This window comes from Crocodylus porosus, unplaced genomic scaffold, assembly GCF_001723895.1.
Source record: "Crocodylus porosus isolate Cpor-Errol unplaced genomic scaffold, CroPor_comp1, whole genome shotgun sequence".
In the NCBI taxonomy this organism is placed as follows: domain Eukaryota; kingdom Metazoa; phylum Chordata; order Crocodylia; family Crocodylidae; genus Crocodylus; species Crocodylus porosus.
In genome coordinates this window covers 210,342,178-210,364,256 of record NW_017728886.1, presented here as the reverse complement: position 1 = coordinate 210,364,256, position 22,079 = coordinate 210,342,178, and the positions used below count along the sequence as shown (strand labels likewise).

Below are 22,079 nucleotides of genomic sequence, written 5' to 3'. Positions count from 1 at the left end.
AGAGAGGATGCCTGGCTTGGGGAGTTTGTGGGAAACAAATCACAGGGCACCTATACACAAGCAGTGAGGCTGAAGCAGGCTTGATTAATCTGGTCTGCTGAAGCATGGTAATTATCATGCTCCAGCAGATTCTAGCCTCTTGTGTATCAGTGTCCTTACACTTAAAAATGGGCGGGGCGCTTTAAGTATAGCAGCACTGAACAAGCTTTAGTTAAAGCAACTCTGCCGCTATTTTTGAGCACAGAAATGCTGATACATGAGACTCTCCAGGCACTTTAATTAGAGCAGCTCTAATTAAAGTGTCCCCTTCCCCCCACTACTGGAGCATGTGTATAAATGTCCCTAGCTGGTAGGGCTAGAAGGGACCTCCGGGGATCTAGGAGTGCTCAACCTGTGGCCTGCAGGCCAGATGCTGCCCTTGGAGCTGTGCAGTCTAGCTCACGGGACCTCCCAAGGGGTGGGAAATTTGGCGGTAGAGGAGCAGTGGCAGTACTGCCACCTCTCCCTGACAAAATCCCAAGCTCGGCAGTGGGTTGGAGCTGGACCATGACCCTCCTCCCACAGGGCCAGGCCACCTCCCCTCCCCTACCACAGCTGTCTCAGGACCTGCCCTTCCCCTTTCACCCCGCCCAGTAAGTCCAAGCCAGTCTCCTTCCCCCCTGCAGGGCTGGGCCTGGTCCCTTGCCTCCCACTGGACCAGACTGGGGACAAGCCACACCCCCCACTTCTGGCCCCCCTTTTCCACTCCCTGGTTTGGGATGAGCCACATCCATCTCCCCCAAGGGGCTGGATCATGCCTCCCCAAGCCCCCTTCTTCCACACAACTGCATTGGGGCTGGGCTGCCAGGTGAGGTGAGGCCCTGCTACACCTGCTCTGGGCACCACGGCCCGTGGAGGGACCGGGCACTACCCATCCGGCCCGCGGGATGCACCAGGGACCTAGCCCAGCTCCCTGCCTGGAGCAGGCTCATCCCTGTCCAGGCCTCTGAGCAAAGCTATAGTCCAGCACGAGGCAACCGCAACCCGCCCCGGGTAAGGTAGGGACAACACGTGGAGGCCAAGGGCAGAGAGGGAGATGGTACCACCTGCGCCTCCTGGCCCGGCGGCGCTGAAGCGCCATGACGTCATGGTGCGCACGCGCCGCTCTCACAACACAGGCGCACTTCCCCCACCCAGGCAAACAGGAAGCACAAGCTGCCGGGACAACGCGTTTGAGGAAGTGTGTCCCTTTCGACTCTCCGGCCCAACACTTCCCTTTACTGCCCGCCCTGAGGGCAACGCACTACACTACATTCCCCAAGCACCACTGCGAGACAAACCCGCCCACGTCCCCTCCCCTCCGCCTCTCTGCGCGCCGCGCTGCATGATGGGACGCGTAGTTCTGGGAAGGCCCCTGCCGCGTATTCCCAGAGGCCGGGTGTTTAGGCGGCGGGAACTACAAGCCCCGGCAGCTGCGCGGTGCCGCGCCTGCGCCGTTCGCGTGGAAGTGGGGAGGCCGTTGCGTTGCGGGCAACTGCCAAGGCAGTGAGGAGGCAGTAAGCGGCGGTGCTAGGGGCTTCCGCGTTTGTTGTCGGGCGAGGGCTGGGGCGCGCGGCCCGGGGGGTGGGCTCTGCCAGGAGCCGGCTGGAGCCGGGCGGAGGAGCGAAGGGAGGGGAACGATGTCCCAGCCGCAGCAGCCGCCGCCGCCGCCGCCGTCTCCTCAGCAGCAGGCGCCGCCGCCGGGCTCCAAGAAGCGGGACCGGCGCATCTTCTCGGGCACCTGCCCGGACCCCAAATGCCAGGCGCGGCTGTTCTTCCCGGCCCACGGGCCGCTGGGCGGCGGCAGCATCGAGTGCACGGACTGCGGTCAGCGCCACGAGCAGCGGCAGCTGCTGGGCGTGGAGGAGGTGACGGACCCGGACCTGGTGCTGCACAACCTGCTGCGGAACGCGCTGCTGGGCGTCAGCGGCGCCGGGCCCCCCCGCAAGAGCACCGAGATGGCCAAAGTCATGGGCCTGTCCAACTACCACTGCAAGCTGCTGGCCCCCATCCTGGCCCGCTACGGCATGGACAAGCAGACGGGCAAGGCCAAGCTCCTGACAGAGATGAACCAGGGGGACATCTTCGACTGCTCCCTGCTGGGCGACCGTGCCTTCCTCATTGAGCCCGAGCGTGTTGACACCATTGGCTATGGCAGGGACCGTTCAGGCAGCCTCCTCTACCTGCATGACACACTGGAGGACATCAAGAAGGCCAACAACAACCAGGAGTGCCTCATCCCCGTGCATGTGGATGGCGATGGGCATTGCCTGGTCCATGCTGTATCGAGGGCGCTGGTGGGCCGGGAGCTGTTCTGGCACGCGCTACGGGAGAACCTGAAGAAGCACTTCAAGGAGAACTTGAGCCACTACAAGGCCCTCTTTCATGACTTCATCGATGCGGTGGAGTGGGAGGACATCATCAATGAGTGCGACCCTCTGTTTGTTCCACCCGAAGGTGTGCCGATGGGCCTGCGCAACATTCACATCTTCGGTTTGGCCAACGTGCTTCACCGGCCCATCGTTCTGCTGGATTCCTTGAGCGGCATGCGAAGCTCCGGAGATTACTCAGCCACCTTTCTCCCAGGGTTGATACCGCTTGAGAAGTGCATGGGAAAGGATGGCATGTTGAACAAACCTATTTGTATCGCATGGAGTAGTTCTGGTCGTAACCACTATATTCCTCTGGTGGGAATTAAAGGTGCTGCTTTACCTAAACTGCCAAGGAAATTACTTCCTAAAGCTTGGGGAGTTCCTCAGGATCTCATAAAAAAGTACATCAAACTGGAGGAGGATGGTGGTTGTGTGATTGGAGGAGATAGAAGTTTGCAAGATAAATACCTGATGAGGCTTGTGGCTGCAATGGAGGAAGTGTTTATGCGCAAGCATGGTATTCATCCAAGCTTAGTCGCTGATGTACATCAGTATTTCTACAGAAGGACTGGTGTAATTGGAGTTCAGCCTGAAGAAGTCACTACAGCTGCCAAGAAAGCAGTGATGGACAACCGCCTTCATAAATGTCTAATTTGTGGTGCCCTTTCAGATCTTCATGTTCCTCCAGAGTGGCTGGCTCCAGGAGGGAAACTGTATAACTTGGCAAAAAGTACACACGGCCAGTTGAGGCCTGATAAAAATTATAGTTTTCCCTTGAACAGTGTGGTATGCTCTTATAACCCTGCAAAAGATGTTCTTATACCAGACTACAGTTTGAGTAGTTTGCCTGCTTGCAACTGGTGTCACGGTACCTTGGTACGTCGTGTCAGAGAAGATGGGTCTGTTGTATATTTGGATGGAGACAGAACTAATACTAGATCCACTGGTGGCAAATGTGGTTGTGGATTCAAGCATTATTGGGAAGGTAAAGAGTATGACAATCTCCCTGAAGCTTTTCCTATTACTCTAGAGTGGGGTGGAAGAGTAGTGAGAGAGACAGTCTATTGGTTCCAGTATGAAAGTGATGCATCTCTGAACAGCAATGTATATGATGTTGCAATGAAACTTGTTACCAAACACTTCCCTGGTGAATTTGGTAGTGAGATTCTTGTTCAGAAAGTTGTCAATACAATATTGCATCAGACTGCCAAAAAGAACCCTGATGATTATACTCCTGTAAATATCGATGGTGCCCACGCTCAAAGAGCAGATGATGTACAGCCAAGTCAAGACTTAGAGTCACAACTTCCAACCAAAATTATTCTTACTGGACAGAAGACAAAAACCTTGCACAAGGAAGAGTTAAATATGAGCAAAACTGAAAGAACTATTCAACAGAACATTGCAGACCAAGCTTCTGTAATGCAGAAGCGGAAAACTGAAAAATTGAAACATGAACAAAAGGGGCAGCCTAGGACTACTTCCCCCAGTGCTGTTCGTGATGGACCATCATCTGCTCCTGCTACGCCTACAAAGGCTCCTTATTCTCCAACTTCTATAAAAGAAAAGAAGATTCGGATAACAACAAACGATGGCCGACAGTCCATGCTTACACTGAAGTCCACAATCACATTTTTGGAACTGCAGGAAAGTATAGCCAGAGAATTTAATATTCCTCCATATTTGCAATGTATTCGCTATGGCTTTCCACCTAAAGAGCTTATGCCACCCAAGGAAGGTATGGAAAATGAACCTGTTTCTTTGCAACATGGTGATAGAATAACTGTAGAGGTTGTGAAAGGTAAGGAAGATGGTAGCCAGTCTTCTTCTGCACACACTACCCATGCTGTGAAACATGAAGATGTTGCAGTAACTAGTAAAATATCTTCCAAGGAGCTGCAAGAGCAAGTTGATAAAGAGATGTACTCTTTGTGTCTTCTCGCAACATTAATGGGTAAGACTAAGTATAAATGATGTTTCTATTGAATAGGCAACATGAATTTTACAAAAGTAGAAATGTATGGTTTTGTATGCCTGAAATCAGGACATTAGTAAGAATAGATAACATGCATGTAACAGCTTCTATGTTTTTTCAATGTAGAAAGCACCTCATTTTCTCTAAATCCTTTTGGCACGCTCAAATGCTGTCCATAGTTTGTAACATCAGAAATCAGTACTTTGAGCTAATATTTTTTTCCTCCCTTATCTAACCCTAAGATTTGATATGGGCACAAAATGTACCTTCTTCCTTTCCACAGGTTTCAGAGAATGCAGTGATATATGCCAAGGTAACAGGATGAGGAGAAAATAGAGTATCTGCTTAACTGGAAGTTTGGAAGTGGTTTAATTTTTTTATTTTTATGTTCACAGGGATATAGTTTTAAGGCATGTTCACACACTGGGATGCACTAGTTTAGCCAAATCAGTACTGCACCTTTATCTCAGCTTGTGTGTCTTTGTGAGTGGACTAGGCCTGGTGAGGAGCACTGTGAGGGGAATGCACAGTAGTTAATTTAATTCAAGGAGGGAAGAAGCTATCAGTACCAAAGTAAAAAGCTGAATATATTCAAGTCCTAAATCTATTGAGAGGATGGAGAAAACAGTTAAAAAATAAACTATACATAAGAAGGGACTCTTCTGAGCTTACTTCTTTGCCATTTTCAGTTTATATTTTTCATACTTTGCCTGTGCTGACTTAGACCTTTCTTAGTGCTCCACTTGCCTCTTGGTGTCTAAACTTACTCTGCTGACTGATAAAAGACACTGTTTTTAGCACTAGTGGTTTTATTCTTTTTTTCCTTTCCAGCAGGTACCAGTGTGCTAAACTAAAATGGCTTTGCATTACTCAGCACAACAGTTCCTGTCACTTACTGCCAGGAAGTAGACCATTCAGTGTAATATATAAGCTGGCAGAATAGTACTATTTAGAGTCTTTTGTAGGAGTAAGTCTTCTTTGCCTGAGGGAATTTGTATGGCTAAAGTGTGCAATATTTAAAAACAAAACAATTGCATAATCAGTGTGTGATGTGTCAGAAGTTCATAATTTATTAGTTGGAAAGTCAGACTTGGAGAAAATCAATGTTCAGATTGCTTGTGAACTTAGTTGTCAGCAAGGTTGTTAGCTTAGTTTATAAGCTGCAATCTGAAAAACCCATTTTGGACTAGTCTGAGCTGCTTTGCTTAAAAATGGAGCTCCAAAGTAGTCAGGAAAACTCTTGAGAGCACAGTGTTTGCTTTAAGAAAAAGGCATTTCAGAGTTCCAAGTTTGTACCCCTGTGATTTCTGTATATTAAACTTGCTTTGTTCACAATAAAATAGTTATAAATTGCAAACTCAGCCTGAGGTTTGAAATGGAGTTGTTCTTGGACTCACATTACCAGTTAAGGAGTCTGCTTTTGGAACTTGGTTAATCATTTTGATGCATATTCTAAAATAAATTCCAGGTCACTCTCCTGTGGCTCTATCAGCTCTGCAGTCCTAATAGGAATAAATGGTAACACACGCTCATTTCTGGCACAACACCAGGCAGCTATAACAGATTACACAGAGCTATTGAGTAAGATGCCATTTTGATATAGTCATTCTTCTGATCAAAATTATGTTTTTCTATAAGGAAACTCCTTCTGAAGAAATATGTGCTGATAATTTGCTTCTTACTACTGATTATTGCAACTGTTTAGTTCCATTAATTACATGGTGAGACAGTGAAGACTGCAACAGTTTTATACAATAACTTGTTTTAATTTCTCACAGGAAAAGTGACTTTTTTTTCCTATGGGAGAGATTGGGACTCCTTCATAATGATAAGTTCAGTCCATAAGAGACAAAAAGCTGTGCAAACTGCATAGTTTTCCTACACACTGGACCAAGAATAGTGTTAAAGTATGAAGTCTCCCTTGACCAGTTTAACCTTTTCATGCCTAGAAGGAAAGCTAATGTTGGAGAATCTAGTGCTGGTCAAGCTAGCTATTAAATAAAGAGATTTTTTCTGATGTGTAGTCTTTTTCATGTAAGGTATTATCAGTACAGCTTCCTTTCTTTTCTGGTATGAGTGTTTTTAGGGTTATGGACACAAGTACATTTGGAGCATTTTCAAAGGGGCAGTAGCAAACGAAACAGCTGCTGCCTTTTTGAAAGTGTTCCAAATGTACAAGTGTTCATACCCAAGATCAGGGGGTGACCAACCTGCAGCTTGACCATTACAAGGAGCACTGATAGGCCCTGTGTGTGGAATGCATCAGACTGGGGAGGGAGTAAATAGTACAAGGGCAGATAGGGCTGGGAGCAGAAAGAAGAGCAGCAAAAAAGGCAGGGAGCAAAAAGGAGAGGAGCAGGTCAGGCAGAGGGAACACAGGGCAAGGAGCAGAAAGCAGAGCAGCTGGATAGGGAGAGGAAGATAATTGTAGTGGCAGTTGGGGAGGGTACAGAGCTAATGTCACACACTTACCCCCACTGCTCTAGATCAAAAGGCTTCCTAAAGATCTTACCAGTTTCACTCCTAACCATCTGTGCTGTGTTCTGTAACTTCTAAATGTTTTCAGCCAAGCCTTAAAAGCTTAGATGTTTTTGATTATTTTCTTTTCAGATGTGCTATCTTTGACCTGTCTAGAGCTGGCAAAATTTGCTTAGCTCAAAATTTAGAAGCACACAAGGAAACTATTTTCTTTTCTTTCAGACATGTTTAAGCCAATTAACTAAAAGTGTCTTTTTAAACAAATGCAGAACCCCTTATGAACATTTACAGGCCAGATTTAAGCATATTTAGATTGGTTTACACTGATTTTATTTTTTAGGCTCAAGCTAAACCAGCACAGCCAGCTTTTAAGCTAATAAATGTGTTTGATGCAAGGGTTTGCATTAGTTAAAACAGTTTTAGTTCAGTATACTTTCTGCTTGTTAAACAGGACTAAACTAAAAGCCCAGGAGCTGTTACTGTCTACTGTCTTTCCTGATGACAAACTGAGTGGCTTGGGCTGTCATCGGGATAGGTTGGGTTGTCTCCATATTATTGAAAGACAGCAAGTATATTTACTTAATTACCTGAAATGCATAGTCCATTATGTTGCCAAATCTGAAGTTACTGTGCTGAAGCCTCCTGTGGGAACAGTGCACTCCACCCAATTACTAAGAGCATCATCTTTTTTAAATGTCAGGTCCTTAGGGAATTTCTAAATCCAGTTGCATAATTTGCCAAATTTTGTCCTTTCATTTTATTAAATGTAACTTATTCCTAGCATTAAGAAGCCTAGCAGCAATTGACAGATTTGTAGATCCTAAATGAAATTTACCAATAGTTGACATGGATGCAGCGTTATGAAGCCACTAGAATTATTGATTAATAGTGTCATAAGACAGAGGTATATATTTTCCTCTGCTGTCTGCTAAACTGATGGATTTTCTATCAAAATATCACAAATAATTTGTACTTCTTCCAACTGTTGATACTTCTGCCTTGTGAACCCCCTTATGCTGTCCTTAATTTTCTCATTTGTAGCTCTTGAGTGTTACATAAACTAATAGGATGCTCTTCTAGTGCAGAGTTAGAAAAATCCACTTGCTTGGGGCAAACATTCCTGGGCAAATGCCATCTACTTCTCCCATATCTGTTAATTAAAATTGCCGTTTTGGCTGGAGGCAGGGAAGGAATCTTTCAGATGAACAGAGCGTTATATTATGCAGTTCTGTCTGTCTTCAGACAGTACCAGTGCCTGCATTGTTGTTGGCAATAGCTTTTCCACATTGCATTTCAGCCAAAGCTGTATTTCATTATTTCTTCAGAATACTGTGGGCAACGGTGAATCTGACAACCAGGTAAACTACACCAAGAATGCAATGAGCAGTAGCAAAATGCTGCTAAGTGGGGAAGAGGATCCCAAAATATCCTCTCCTGGTGCAGGAGAATAGCAGAAAACTGAGCGAAGAGAGGTAGAATAGTATTAAGGATTTCATACGGTCCTGCAGATGTGCCTTTGTTGGTTGGTGGTTGAAGAGTGAAACTGAGAAGCCCCCTTTAGTAGTCAGTGGGAATTGGAGGTTAAAAGGAGTGTGCCCTGGGGGTTTGATTCTTGTTGGACTTGTAGTATTTTCTTAATTTCCATCATCTTGGGGAAGAGGAGAAGAATGAATGCCTTGTCACTTGGACATTGCATCTGGACAGTGATCTCCTGCTGCTGATACTAGTCGGTAACTCTCATATTCAGTCCTGTCTGTTGGGTGCCTGGACAGGTCCACAAACTGTATAAGTGAGCAGGGTTGGCAAGAGTGTATATGGCAAAGGGCTAATGCGATACATTTAAGAAGAAACATGAAATGTGTCTGGAGAGAAATTTATGAAATGCAAAAAGGGTAAAATGTAGGGAAGGAAGATGCTATAGTGAAGCAGATACTAAAATATGCCATTCTTCATTGGATAAAAGAAAGTATGAAAAAGCAAGAATACAGGAAAGGAAAAGTATAAAGAAGCAAGCGGAGTTATAGGGGAACATATTGGTCAAACAGCATCTGGCAAATAGGAGGTTTTATCAGTTATTTACTCAAAAAATACCACGTGGTCTTATGGAGCTCTTTGATTAAAGTGTCTATTTTTTGCTGTTCACCAAAAGGTAGTGGAAGGCTTACTTTTCTTCAAATTTAACAAAGTTGATTAGTATTTAATTGTTTACTCACTATCATGCAACTACTTGTCATTTAATCTGCAGGGGGTATGGTAGTAATAGTATATTTTATCGTGTTTGGTAAAATTGTTTTTTTGCGTTTGATCTGCCGGGTAGATTTTCAAGCCCTGTCTTGCTGTGATTAAACACTTATTGTACATGTGCAAGATGTACTAAATAAGCTATTGATTCCAAGTCACTGTTGATATCCCTTGCAATTGAATTTCTCGCATGCAATCTAGACAGCTTTTAAAATAAAAATGTTGTTAAATTTAACATGAGTAGAATTGTCAGAAGGGCATTTTAATTAGCAAGGTCATGGTGTAAACACTTCCTGGGAGCACTCTGAAAAGCAAAAATATTGGTAATGCATAACAACTGAGAAATGAAACTGAGTATAGCTAGTGAGAAGCAAAAGTGAAACCAAATGTGTGTGTGTGTGTGTGTGTGTGTGTGTGTAATATCTTTATCAAGGCCAAATCAGTTCCAAATTCAATTGGGCAAAGCCCAATAGTCAAGTTCCAAAATTGGACTGGGCAGAACTCGCTTGTCAAGTCTGTGTGGCCCTACCAGTGGGCAAATATTCTCCTTTCCAAACTCCTAGGTCTGGGGTTTTGGATACTACCCAAACCCAGACAGGCATCTTATCTGCCAGCCCCAGGCAGGGAGACACTGGGGTTCAGAAGTCCCCTGTGTCACTTGATCAATAAGGTGTGATACTGTATGTTGTGTTTCTGTTGCACAAATTATACGTAGGTTTAAAATTTTTCTGTTGCAAAAATGTATGGTGCTGCTGGCAATAAAGGTAAGGAGACATCCACAAAATGTGAATTTGATACCTAAACCCCTTATTTTCCTCTAAAAATCCATACTTAAGACCTTTCAAGTAGTTGTTTTTCTCTTTCCGTTTCTGAGAGGCAATGGGTATTGGTGCAGACATAGCCCCTGGTAACTGGTTAGCTTGCACTTAAGCATCAGTCATTTCTTTTAGTGTCTGAGATCAAGAAAAAAGAAGAAAACTAACTCCTCCTTGGGGTCATTAACATCTTTTAATATAAAAATGGCAGCCTAAATGACTTCTCTCCTAATCAAGAATAGTATGCTGGGACCTGGGAGACTTTGTATAAGGGCAGAAGTATGATGTGGAGGCCCAAAGAGCCCTGGGAACAGAAATGTGCAGAGTCTGATGAAGGGGAAAATTGGGACAGTCGATGGAGAGAGGAGGAGGGGACACATGTCAGAGAGATTGCATGAGAGCACACGGAGTCCCTTGCGTGGAAGGGAATAGGGATGAGAGGGAGGTAGGGGAGAGATTGATATGAACATATACACAGAGACCCTATTTCAGGGGTGTTGGGGGAGAGTTTGTTTTTTAAAAAAGGATGGGAGAGTCGTATGCAGAACTTCTGGGGAGTGTGCTGCAGAAATGTGAGGAGCACATGGTATGTGCCACATATTCCATACTACAGAAGTCATTGTGTGTGCAGTCGTCTAGTTTACCTTACTTTAATTTTGCTATTTATACAGAGTAAATGAAAAAGTACAGTTTATGCAAACTGTCTCCCTAAAAAGTAAATACAGTCAGTTAATGTTTCATTCCCTTTGATATCTTTTATTTAAGAGAATGCTTCAGTTGAAAAGTTGTGAAAGAGATGAAGAATAAAAATTAGAAGGCAGAGGAGTAGATTTGGAAGATATGCATAAGGGAATTTGTGCAGCATTTTTTCCTCAAAAGCCCTGTGCACTTCACTGGAGTGTTCAGTAACAAGTGAACAAGATGAATTAGGCTGTAACATATCAGATGTTCAGTCAGGATCATCTCTGGAACAGAAGACTGGGTTTCAGTTCTGCTCCAGAACTTAAGCTGTGATTAGTACCAACAATGTTAAGTTTTCCTTTTATGAATAATACTTTGCTCATTATATCACTCCACAGTCTTATGAGGCAGGTAAGTGGTTTGTGTTTCTCAGGTTTTCCATTTGCAACATATTGAAGGAGAGATGCCAATTGCCAGAAGCCTTCTTAAACCACAGGCACATAAGGTTCAGAACTTTAGTTTTTTAAGGATTCCCCTGAACCCCTTAATTTGTGTTTCTTCTCTCCAAAGTACTGAAATGTGCCACACTTTGTCACCATCCTTTGAGGCATTGAAATCAAGGGATAAAGTTAGGGGTTCCCATGCTAATGGAGTAGCTGGAATACCAGAACTAGCAATCTCTTTTTGTTTGTGTTCTTTGTTCTGAATTCTCAATTGATTCTTGACTGGTACCATTTTTGTAAATGTCCTCTGTAACTTGTAGTTTGAAGTGCTGCCAATTTTCAGTAAGACTTAAGCTTTAAAGTATGTCAGTTACTTTTGAAAGTGGAACTTAAACTGTTAAATCATATGAGCACTTATGGAAATTTTAACTTGTACCATTCAATGTGACTTCTTATTTGTACTTTTTTATTTTACAGGAGAAGATGTTTGGTCTTATGCAAAGGGCCTTCCTCACTTATTCCAGGAGGGTGGGGTGTTCTATAGCATAATGAAGAAAACTACAGGTACAGTCTTCCCTAACTTTTTATTTGTGGATTCAGTCTTAACTCTCTGATATTTGGCTGTATAAATCACAAACATCCCAATTTAGTGTGTTCAAGACCTTGTATTTTGTAACTATAACAATTATGTAATGTCACCCTAGCTTTTGTGCCCCACAGTGGAAAAAATTAAAATGGGGAAAAAAATCAGTATAGAATGGGAAGGTGAAAGCTAGGTAGAAAGTACTCCTAAGAAAAAATATTTTAAACAGTTAACATAATGAGTAATATTGATTAAAGATTAAAATACATGCAACTTCATGTATAAGAAACTCTAGAACCAAGATTTTGAAAAAATATGCTATTTGAAAAAAATGCTTCCATACTTTATATATTCACTTCACTTCAACATGGGAGCCACTGTCGCGTTTAAGTAAATTGATGGGTCACTTGTTTTCATGATTGCTTCTGTTTCTTGAAATACCATTTAATAATTTTATATAGTAGTGGCTCACAGTGCACAGGTTGTGATTTACCCAAAACACCCTTGACAGTTGTCTGCATGGTTACAAGCTGACTCCCATTCTCTCAAGTCTTCTGAATCAGTTTTGCTTAACAACTCTAAGATGTATGGAAAGGATCCTTCAGAATTTCTGCAAGAAACTTTTTTGTTATGTGTCATAGCAGCTGGGAGGATTCTGAAATCTTTTGGAGGGGAAACAGTTGCAAGTGGCTCAGTGTTGTATTCAAGGAAGAAAATTCCATAGAATGAGAATCCCCATCCTGCAACCAGTCTTGGATTACAGGAGAGATCACACACTGTCTTTGAACTGCATATTTCTAAAGTGTAGGAAAATGGAACCTCTCCTGTTAAGGAGCATACTTTCTCATGCAGTTTTACTAAACTGCTTGTCTACTTATTCTGTGGTGATAATGGTAAGAGCTACAGTTACTATTGTGTTTCTACCAAAGTCGCATCCTATCTCTATTGTACCCACCCTCTTTCCCTTGTCAATATAACCATTTCCTTAGAACAGTGGTTTTCAACCCTTTTTTTCATTTATGGACCCCTTTGGGAATTTTGAATGGAGGTGTGGACCCCTTTGTACGTGTAGGTATTCACATACTTTTGACTGATCATAGTCATCTTTTGTAGACCCCCTTAGTCATAGTCTGTGGACCCCCAGGGGGTCTGTGGACCACAAGTTGAAAACCACTACCTTAGAAAAGGTGACTTGCAGAATCTGTCAATGTGTAGAGGTTTTCAAAGTCTTATTTTTCTTCATGTTTTCAAACACATATCCAATATTTTGAATTCATTTCCAGATATGGAATGGATGTTCTTGAATTTTCTATCCACACTAGTAATTCAACATGAGCTGAAATAATCGAAGCCAGCAAATAATACAGAATTGTTCTTCACATAGATTTTATAATCAGTTTTTTAGAAATGAAATACTGGTTGCTTTTGAAAAGTTAATTCTGCCCAATTCTCTTTAAGTTCCCTCATTTAAACTCTAGCTTGGGGCTTTTTTCTGCTCAAGTCTTTGTACTTTCAGTACAATTTAGCTTTTTTGACTTCATCTTCATCTACATGCTGCTACTTTCTTCTTATGTGATTTTCTTTTTAGAGACTTATCAATCTTAACCAGAATCTTTTAATCTGGCTGGAATCTGCTGTATTGTTTCATGTCAAATACATCTTTTAACATCATGTATAGAAAAATGTTGGATTTTTTTTTTCAAGACTGTCCAGTACCACATGAGCATGACTTAATATTGACTGTATCTGTAGCCCATGCTCCTCTAGAGAACTCCAAAGTTCATTTAAATGATTTACTAAATTCCAAGCCTTGATGATAGTAACTGAAATGCAAGTATCTTATGACAGTTTTGTTTCTTTATGGCTTTCCTTCATTATGTATGTTCATACTATGAAAACTGGTATGTTGTGTATAGCAAGTGAATTTGTTTAAACATCATCTGATGAAGAGGACATTTTGTGATAAGTTAATGTCCAGCTGGAGTTGAGGACCTAAATCAAAATCAAGTGCTCTTAACCCAGCTGGTCATAACTGACAGGAGATGCTTGGCCAGGAAGTCACTAATGCCAACAGAACACAAAAAGAAGGTTGAGGGGGTAATATTTTTGTTTAAATGTGGCTGTATTGTTGTGTGTACAAATATTTTTACAGTACTACTGTCATAATAGATAGAATAACATTTCCTGAGGCCTTTGAAGCTGTTGGGCCACATTTTAAGAGACTATATTAGTTTGTTATGGGAAGTCTTAAGGCCATCTCTGGTGCTTCAACTTCTGGCTACAGACAAGTGCTTGAGTTCCTATGCTGTAACAGCTCCAAACTTCCCAGATTGATCTCTGAAGTAGTCTTTTCATCCCGCTACTCATAATATTTATGGGTCAAACTCAACTTTAGATGAATAATCTAAAGTGCGTTTGGGTAGAATTCACTTTGAGAAGACTGGGGAACATCCTGAGTTTAGTAGGTGCTGTTTCGCACAGCCCTAGTCTGTAATGCCTGATTACAACCCCTGGTAGTGCCATACTCAGATACGTTGTTTCCTACTAAATGCCTCCCACCACCTGAACTGTAGTAGTTTAGCTACTTTAGCGTGATTCGGGGTGGAGTTTTAAATTTCAGCATACACTGAGATCCTTATCACCCCATTCTGCCTCTCCTTGTCAGCAGAAATTACTGATATGTATTTTGGCATTGCACTAAGGGAGCATCACTGCTTCTAGTTCTAGAGACTGTGTATGCAGAGTGGCCATGGCATATCTCAGTATGGTGCAGCTTGGTGCAGTGCCCCAATTGGGTAATATGAGCATGCCCAAATGCTACCCTTTTGGTTTCCTGCCATTTTGTATTGAAAACTTGCATGTTTTTAGGCTACACCAACTCAGCTGTTTTGAATTGTGTATGTAAATATGAACCCAGAACAGCTTAAGCATTCCATAGATGCTTTCATAAAACTGACTGTTCCAACCTAAGTTGTTTTTCCTCTAGACAGACACTAGCACAGTTGAGGAAAAATCATTCTCCTAAAAAATGCTATAAAACCAAAAGTATTTTGTGTTTTGATTCTGCATAATTCTTGGCACCCCAAAGTCAAGTCTTCTGAAACTTGAGGATTCTCCCTTTATATGTATACTTTTTTCACCTCCATACTGTGGTAACCATTTTGTTCATAAAGACTTGTTCAGTCTTATTTTAGTACTGGCAATGCATGTAGTCCCATATAATAGATGAAGACAGAAATCCATGTTAAGAGCTTATAGAAAAAAAGATACAGTACTTAATTAATACAGCAGTCAACATATTTAAGTTGCATTTACAAATGCAGAAATGATTTGCATTATGTCATGTAGTTACTTTTAAAAACGGTACCCGTTCCTCTTGAACAACTTCAGAGGTTTCTACAGAAGGAGCACCGCCTTTAGATGATCTGGGAGTCAGTCTTGTATTTTTGTGCTGCATGACAATACATGTTACCCTATCAGATCAGATCCAGTTTCTTAAAATTTAGAATTAAAATTAAAGCATTTAAAAAAAAAAACAAAACTCCTTGCCTTGAAATCTGTTATCTGCTGCTATTGATTAGTTATTACCAGAGCTTTGTAGAAGATTTAAATATTGGAAGTATGCACTTTAGTTTTCAACTTTTATGTGAAGTAAACTTGTGTTGCATTACAATTGTATGCAGTGATATGTGCTTGTAATACATAAACACAAAACATAATAAAGTCCTAACTTGTAGGTTATTATTATATGGAGTATCTGCATAAATTGCCTGATTTCTCAGTAGTCCTTTTAAAACTTTCTAATACAGTAACAAATATTTTAGACTTGACTGTATATTGTAGATCTGTTTTCAGAAGACACCATCTTATTAAATCCCCCCTCTTTCTTCCCCCCACCCCCTATTTTCCCCACAATTTCTTCACAGGTCTGGCTGATGGCAAGCACTGTACTTTTCCACATCTGCCTGGTAAAAACTTTGTGTACAATGCTGCAGAAGATAGATTAGAGCTGTGTGTGGATGCTGCAGGTCACTTTCCAATCGGTCCTGATGTTGAAGACTTGGTTAAAGAGGCCTTAAGTCAAGTAAGAGCAGAGGCTACCTCAAGAAGCAGGGAAGCGAGTCCTTCACATGGACTTTTGAAATTAGGTAGCGGCGGAGTAGTGAAAAAGAAGTCTGACCAGCTACATAACATAACTGCATTTCAAGGCAAGGGTCACTCTCTAGGAACTGCATCTAGTAGCCAACAACTTGATCAAAGAGCCAGGGAAACACCACTTTTAAGAAAGCATAGCACAGAAACAGACTTCAGTCCTAGTTCTACTAAAACAGAGTCTTCTGTATTCACAGCTTCTTCTGGTAACAGTGAGCTTATCCGAATAGCTCCTGGAGTAGTGACTATGAGAGACAGCAGACAGCTTGACCCTACCTTAATTGAGGCACAGCGAAAAAAGTTGCAGGAAATGGTCTCTTCTATTCAGGCTTCAATGGACAGACACTTGCGGGATCAGAATGCAGAGCAGTCAGACTCAGTTGATCTGTCACAAAGAAAAGTAGAGGCAGTGAGTTCATCTGCTAAAACTGGGAGTTTCCAGGCTGGTTTGCCTACATCCTTTTCTGTAACAGGTGGCACTGAACATTTGAATACAGAAACAACTGATGGTAACACAGTGCATTCTGTGGGAGCAACTTTTCCCACAAGGTCTAAAGCACAAAAGGGAAATTCTGTTGAGGAGCCTGAGGAAATGGATAGTCAAGATGCAGAAATCACTAATATGACTGAACCAATGGATCATTCTTGATAGCTTAAAAGCTAATGAGGATAGAAGAGATTACTGTTCAAATGTAATGTTTTATTGGCTGGGCCACGTACAGTGATTAGTCATTAAATCTTGTATGTATGTTTCAAAGATTATATCATCTTTATTCAGTGCATGATAGCAAGTGTGTGATTGGCAATAGCTTTTAATATACCATACTGCTGCCCAGGCTGGCTCTCAGTTACCTGTAAATTAGTTATTAGGAAATGCACTGAGATGAATATCTGCTGTAGATGTGGGTTATTGAAAGTTCTTTGTAATTTTAATTCCATGAAAGTCTTAAAATATAAGCCCATGTGAGGTTCTTACTATGCTAATTTAAAATTACTGAGAAGGCTAGAATGGGACAAAAACAGAAATTTGACAATGTTAATATTACCCAGATATCTAATTCAGTTCAAAATTGTAGCTTAAACAGATGGACATAAATTTCAAAGAGCAACTGAAATAAATTGTATGCTAAAATTTGTAAGGTATTATAAACAACATTTTAATTGTGTGATACTGGCATTCTCTCAGATTTAAAAACCTTGTATTCATATAGCTGTATGTGCTTGTCAGAAATCCTGGAATAAGTATAATTGCATTAAGCTCTCTAATTTCTGAATACTGTCAATTTAAGCAAGGTTAGTGGGGAAAATAAGGCTACTTAGTGTAAAATGAAGATAATGAAGCGTTGGGCAGTTTGTCTGAGCGAAGGCACATATTTCACGGCTCTGTTTTGTAATAGCGTGTTTTTATTTTCCCCAAAATCTTGAGCTGATGAGGTGACAGGCAACTTTTTCATACCACAGAGAGGTTTGTAAGTGCTTTAAGAAGCTACAACAGATCAATACCAAACCAATTTCTTTCTTAAAGATGTTGATTATTAGTATTGGTAAAAGGTGGTAAGAGGATGAAGAAACAATTTATAAGAAGGAAACAGCTTTTGAATAGGTTGCATTGTTCTGAAGTGTCTAGTGATATTTGAACTTCATGGATATTTTTCAAGTTCATGGAAATGGGGAATAGGTACTCTTTCAGTGCCCACGAAGACTACCCTTTCTACTGGCTTCACTTCAGTTTGTGATGCAAATTTTGCAGTTTGTGACGAAGCTGGCATCCATTTAAATAGCGTATTCATCAGTTTTCCAGTGCTAGTTCTAAGAAGCAGTCATTATGCATACACCATGAAGACAGAATGTTCATTTTGATGGTGCACTCTGCTTCCTACTTTCATATTCCTATTTTAAGTGTGTAATTGTTTCTTCTGATATTAACCTAAAGTTGAATGAGTGAAAGATGTTAATGCAGCCTGAAAGGAACTTAGAGCATTTAGATGTTGAAGCCTTTGTGCACACATGAGTTTTTACCAGTTCCACAAATACTAAGTTTGTATTAAAAAAGACGTTTGTAATCAGAAAAAAAAATCTCACTTTTTACATTTATAATCAGATACACACATTTTGTGTTGCTATTATTAAATGTCCCAATAATGGGAGGATTTATTTTTTATAGTGGAAAATAACTGAAATAAGTCACTTAATTTAATAGCCCCAATACTGTCAAAGTGTATTAGTACAGTAAAACAGCTTTCATTGGCTACCTTTTTATACACAGGGATTAAATACTTATTAACAAGTCAGTGCACTGTTTACAGGTAAATTATAAAATCACCTTTACTTGAATAAATACAAATTTAAGGTATCTGCTTGCTAATTTATGAATTAGCAATTTGTTTGAGAACTGCAATGTAAGAAGTAAGCTTGGCACACTAAAATTGACCTCTTGTGTGAACTGATTAATTGGCAGCGCTCACCCAGTGGGAAATAGAGTGCACATGCAGAGGTTGGAAGCCTGCCCTTAACTTCTGACAAAAATTGTTTTGGTCTCTGTGCTGCAGCCTAGCTGTTTTGAAAGCTAGTTTTTATGTGTAGAATGTGAAGCAGAAGCTTACACTTTCCGTTATGGTGAGAGGTGTTAGAAGAATGGACTAGTACTTAGTTAGCAGTAGTATATTCAGAGAAATCACTTTAAATAAGTAGGGGCTGAATGACAGGAGGCACCTGGGTGGTTTTGCATTTTAGTCATAGTAGCTGTGATAATGGAGAGCTGCTTAAATACACTGAATTCTTGTCCATAAGAAGAGAGAAATCTTCCCTAGAAAAACAGTGTACAGAGGGCATGTGAGAGTTTCAGATGTCAAAATGCACTGAAATACTTAAGCCCCATTATTATTCTGAGGGAATATATGTCAGCTGCCTATGGCAATTTCAGTGGGATTCCAGAAATACATTTGTGTGTGCACCCTTATTAATTGAAAAGTAGTTTTGATTGTTTTTTCTTTCTTTTTTCTGCCCCCTTGTTTGGACATTCTACCCTCTTCTGTATGAACAGACGTGGGTACAGACTACTCATTTTTCTGTTTGTTTTTTCTGACACATCATTAGCAAAAAATGTAATTTGTGATGGGTCATAACTCTCAGAATCCTTCATTAAATCTGAAGAAAGTATAACTAAATGGTATCAGGTCTCAAGAATCCTTGAACAGCAATCACAACTGCTTTTCTAGCTGGCTGTGAATTCCCCTGGTTTTATACAAGCCAACTATCAAATCTACATGCATTTTGTAGTGTTCTTATTTTAGTTAAATTTCTCATGCATTCAACAGCAATGTTTTTAGTGAGATGGCTTCCTAATGTCTTAAATAAAACTATTTTCCATCTGCTGGGAAAATGTGTAACTGCAAATAAATAATAAAGAATACTGAAGCAGAATTTTGAACAAATGTTTCCCTTGAACTCTAGCAGTATGTGACGGACACAAATATAATTTGAGGTAAATCAAAAGTTTCTATCTTTCAAGCAGCTCTGTGCTACTTTTCCTAATAGGATCAGGAAAATGCTAGAAGTGAGCTGTGCCAGGAAGAGAGAAATGTTTTCACCACATACTAGTGGTGGTAAGCTGTATGAGTAGGTATTCCTCAAATGGTGTAAAGATTAAACTTACTGTTCATTACCAGGCCTACTGATGCTTGCTCTGGTCAACGTGGTAAAATGTATGTATGGTTCCCAGCCCTATTAAGCACCTTTACCAGTTACCATCCTAGCCAGAACTAGCTATTTACTCATTTTTCATGATAAATAATTATACAGCATCCCAAACTTCATTGGGGTTTAGTGCGTATCATTTGAATGCGAGACCTGGCAAAGAGCTAGGGAGCCTAGCCTACAAAAGCTTTGGTATTAATAGCAGTTTGCATACTGAAACCTGTTGGAGTACAGTCATCCATTGCCTTTCCAGCCAAATACAAGTTTTTAACAATGTCATGAAGATAGCCAATTAGTAAGGTTGGCTAGTAATAGGTACTTGATATTGTGTTAGATTGCTCTGGGAATTATTGAGTGGAATAAACATTGATAGAACTTCCTTTAAAATACTATGTTAGTTTCCGTGACAATATATTGTTTGAGACAGCCTTATTTTCACAATCACAGAACTTTCATACAGTTGGACTTCTGATTCCCTTCAAGATTGAGTAGTCTTTTACCATATATAAGAAGAAACTGAGCTTAATGGAGATTCTAGTCATCTTTGAAATTGAAAGTAGTCCTTTATTTTATTTATTTATTGTGTGGTTAAATTCTGTGGTTTTAAAAAATCCACATATCAGACATGAACATAAAACAGCCCTTTGTAAGGATGGCGTATAGATACAGCTGTATTATATAAAGCTTGTTTAGACATTGCCTCCAAGAGAATACTCTAGCGAACTTCAAGTAAGTACCATGGCCCAAGGTTGCATGCTGACAACACAAAAGGGATATTTTCAAGAGCCAAGTGTTTTGTTTTTTTAAACATATTTCAGAAAATTTTAAATTCAAGGGGAAACCATTACTATCAGAAGATTAGCAGAGTTGCTTGCTAATTCTCCTTTTTTTGTAACACACTCAAATGTCAGATATTAAAATTCCGAATTTGATACAACTGCAGGCATTACAATGTTATGCTCCAAGAGAACTGTACAAATTGGAATGACTGAAGAAAATGTCACTGTTCTCTGTACATTTGTTTGGCACACAATGATTTTTTTAATTATGGAATCAACATGCTTTTGTAATACAATTTTGACATGAAAATGATCCTCCTATTAAAGAACATACTAGAAAGTGATTTCTTTAATGTTATCAGTTTAGTATTTTAAATTTTAAAATGTTGCATAAAATCTTAATGCAGAATTCCCTTTGAGCCCTTATGCCTGTGGTAGAGCAATAAAAGATTCAAACATGATTGATTATTTTCTGATTTATTTTACTGTTAATAAGGATTATTGCCAAGCAATGGAAGAGTGCACTTTTTTGAGGGAATGCTATTTAAAATGTATAAATTAGCATTAATAGTGTATATATTTAGAAACAAATCTTTTTAAACAGTAAGTGCTTTACATGTTGAGTTAAATATAAATTAGCATAGAAATTGTACCATTTTCACAGCACTGGCTGTAATGCAGCACATTTTGGTTTGTTTTATTTGTGATTGCTGTACTAATTATATTTGTTTTTTATCTGTAATGTAACAATAGTGTATTATAACAGTATATAGTGTACTATACTGCACTTCACTGTACAGTATTTGGGATTTTCTTTGATTGCTATATTAAAACTATAAGTTAAAACATCTGCTTTGACTTTATGAAGTGCAACTTTTGTCTAGCTTTCCTTTCTCACACTTTGGGCTTATTTATTTTTTAAAATATTTAAAATGGCATTTATTTTGTGAACAATGGTTGCAATGCAGCTAAGCCAGTTATTTTCAACCCTAGGCTGCCCTGAGATCCTTTCAGGGGTGTCACGGAGTGTCAAAAAATGTTGGTGCTCTTAGGTGCGACAGTGTGATACACAAGATAAACCCAGAGATTTCAAATAGTAATCCATAGTATCAAAAGCACTCTAACCTGTTGTCATCTTGAGTTTCTTGCAACAGAAAAATTGCTCTGTTTTTCTGTAATTAACGAACTAGTGAAAACTAAGAGCTGGCATTTTCCGAAGGATGCCTAGAGTCTAGTGAGGGGGGTGACTTGAGTCTAAAAAAGCTGAGAACCTCTGTACTAAGTATCAATACATATAATTTTACAGTTCATTCTATCTGTACACACAAGTAGCAACTGCAGAGGTGAAAAGCATACATATATAGTTTTTAGGGTTGGGGTGATTTTGTAACCATAATGGCCCAGGAAAAGTGCAAGGGGAAAAGATGGGTGATCTATTTTATTAGATGAGCTATGGGGTATTGCTGATGAAGAGAACAGTTGTACTAGAAAGCTCATCTCTGTTCCCCCAATTGTACAGTTGGCCTAATAAAAGATATCACCTACAAAAAAAATCCTGCGTGTTGCATATAGTCTCTAGAAAACTTATGTCTAGTGTCATTACTTTACTTGGTCACATTTCTGCTTAAAGGAAACTTGCCTCTCTTTAATAAATTAATCCTACTGGAAAATGGGACTATTCATCCTCACACCTGTTATAGATATTTCAATAAGTATTAATTTATCTCTGCCTTTCAAAAATTGTCAAGGCTTTTTTTGGGCTCCACAGTTCAAAAAGGATGTGGAGAAGCTTGAGAGAGTCCAGAGGAGAGCCACGCGCATGATCAGAGGTCAGGAAAACAGATCT

At 40.4% G+C, this 22,079-nt stretch overlaps 1 protein-coding gene across 1 annotated transcript; it reads left to right on the top strand.

Annotated features, from left to right (window-relative positions):
• Nucleotides 1-1,526: 1,526 nt before the first annotated feature.
• VCPIP1 (valosin containing protein interacting protein 1) lies at nt 1,527-21,083 on the top strand. The gene is made up of 3 exons (XM_019548791.1): nt 1,527-4,344; nt 11,501-11,587; nt 15,533-21,083. The coding sequence occupies exons 1-3, from the start codon at nt 1,659-1,661 to the stop codon at nt 16,405-16,407; spliced, it is 3,648 nt and encodes a 1,215-aa protein (XP_019404336.1). The 5' UTR covers nt 1,527-1,658; the 3' UTR covers nt 16,408-21,083.
• Nucleotides 21,084-22,079: the final 996 nt, after the last annotated feature.

Bases quoted from the DNA above. Each gene is read 5' to 3' on its own strand.
- VCPIP1 (XM_019548791.1), top strand. From the start codon at position 1,659: ATGTCCCAGCCGCAGCAGCCGCCGCCGCCGCCGCCGTCTCCTCAGCAG. The intron at 4,345-11,500 runs GTAAGACTAAGT...TTTATTTTACAG, and splicing joins TCTTCTCGCAACATTAATGG to GAGAAGATGTTTGGTCTTAT. The intron at 11,588-15,532 runs GTACAGTCTTCC...ATTTCTTCACAG, and splicing joins CATAATGAAGAAAACTACAG to GTCTGGCTGATGGCAAGCAC.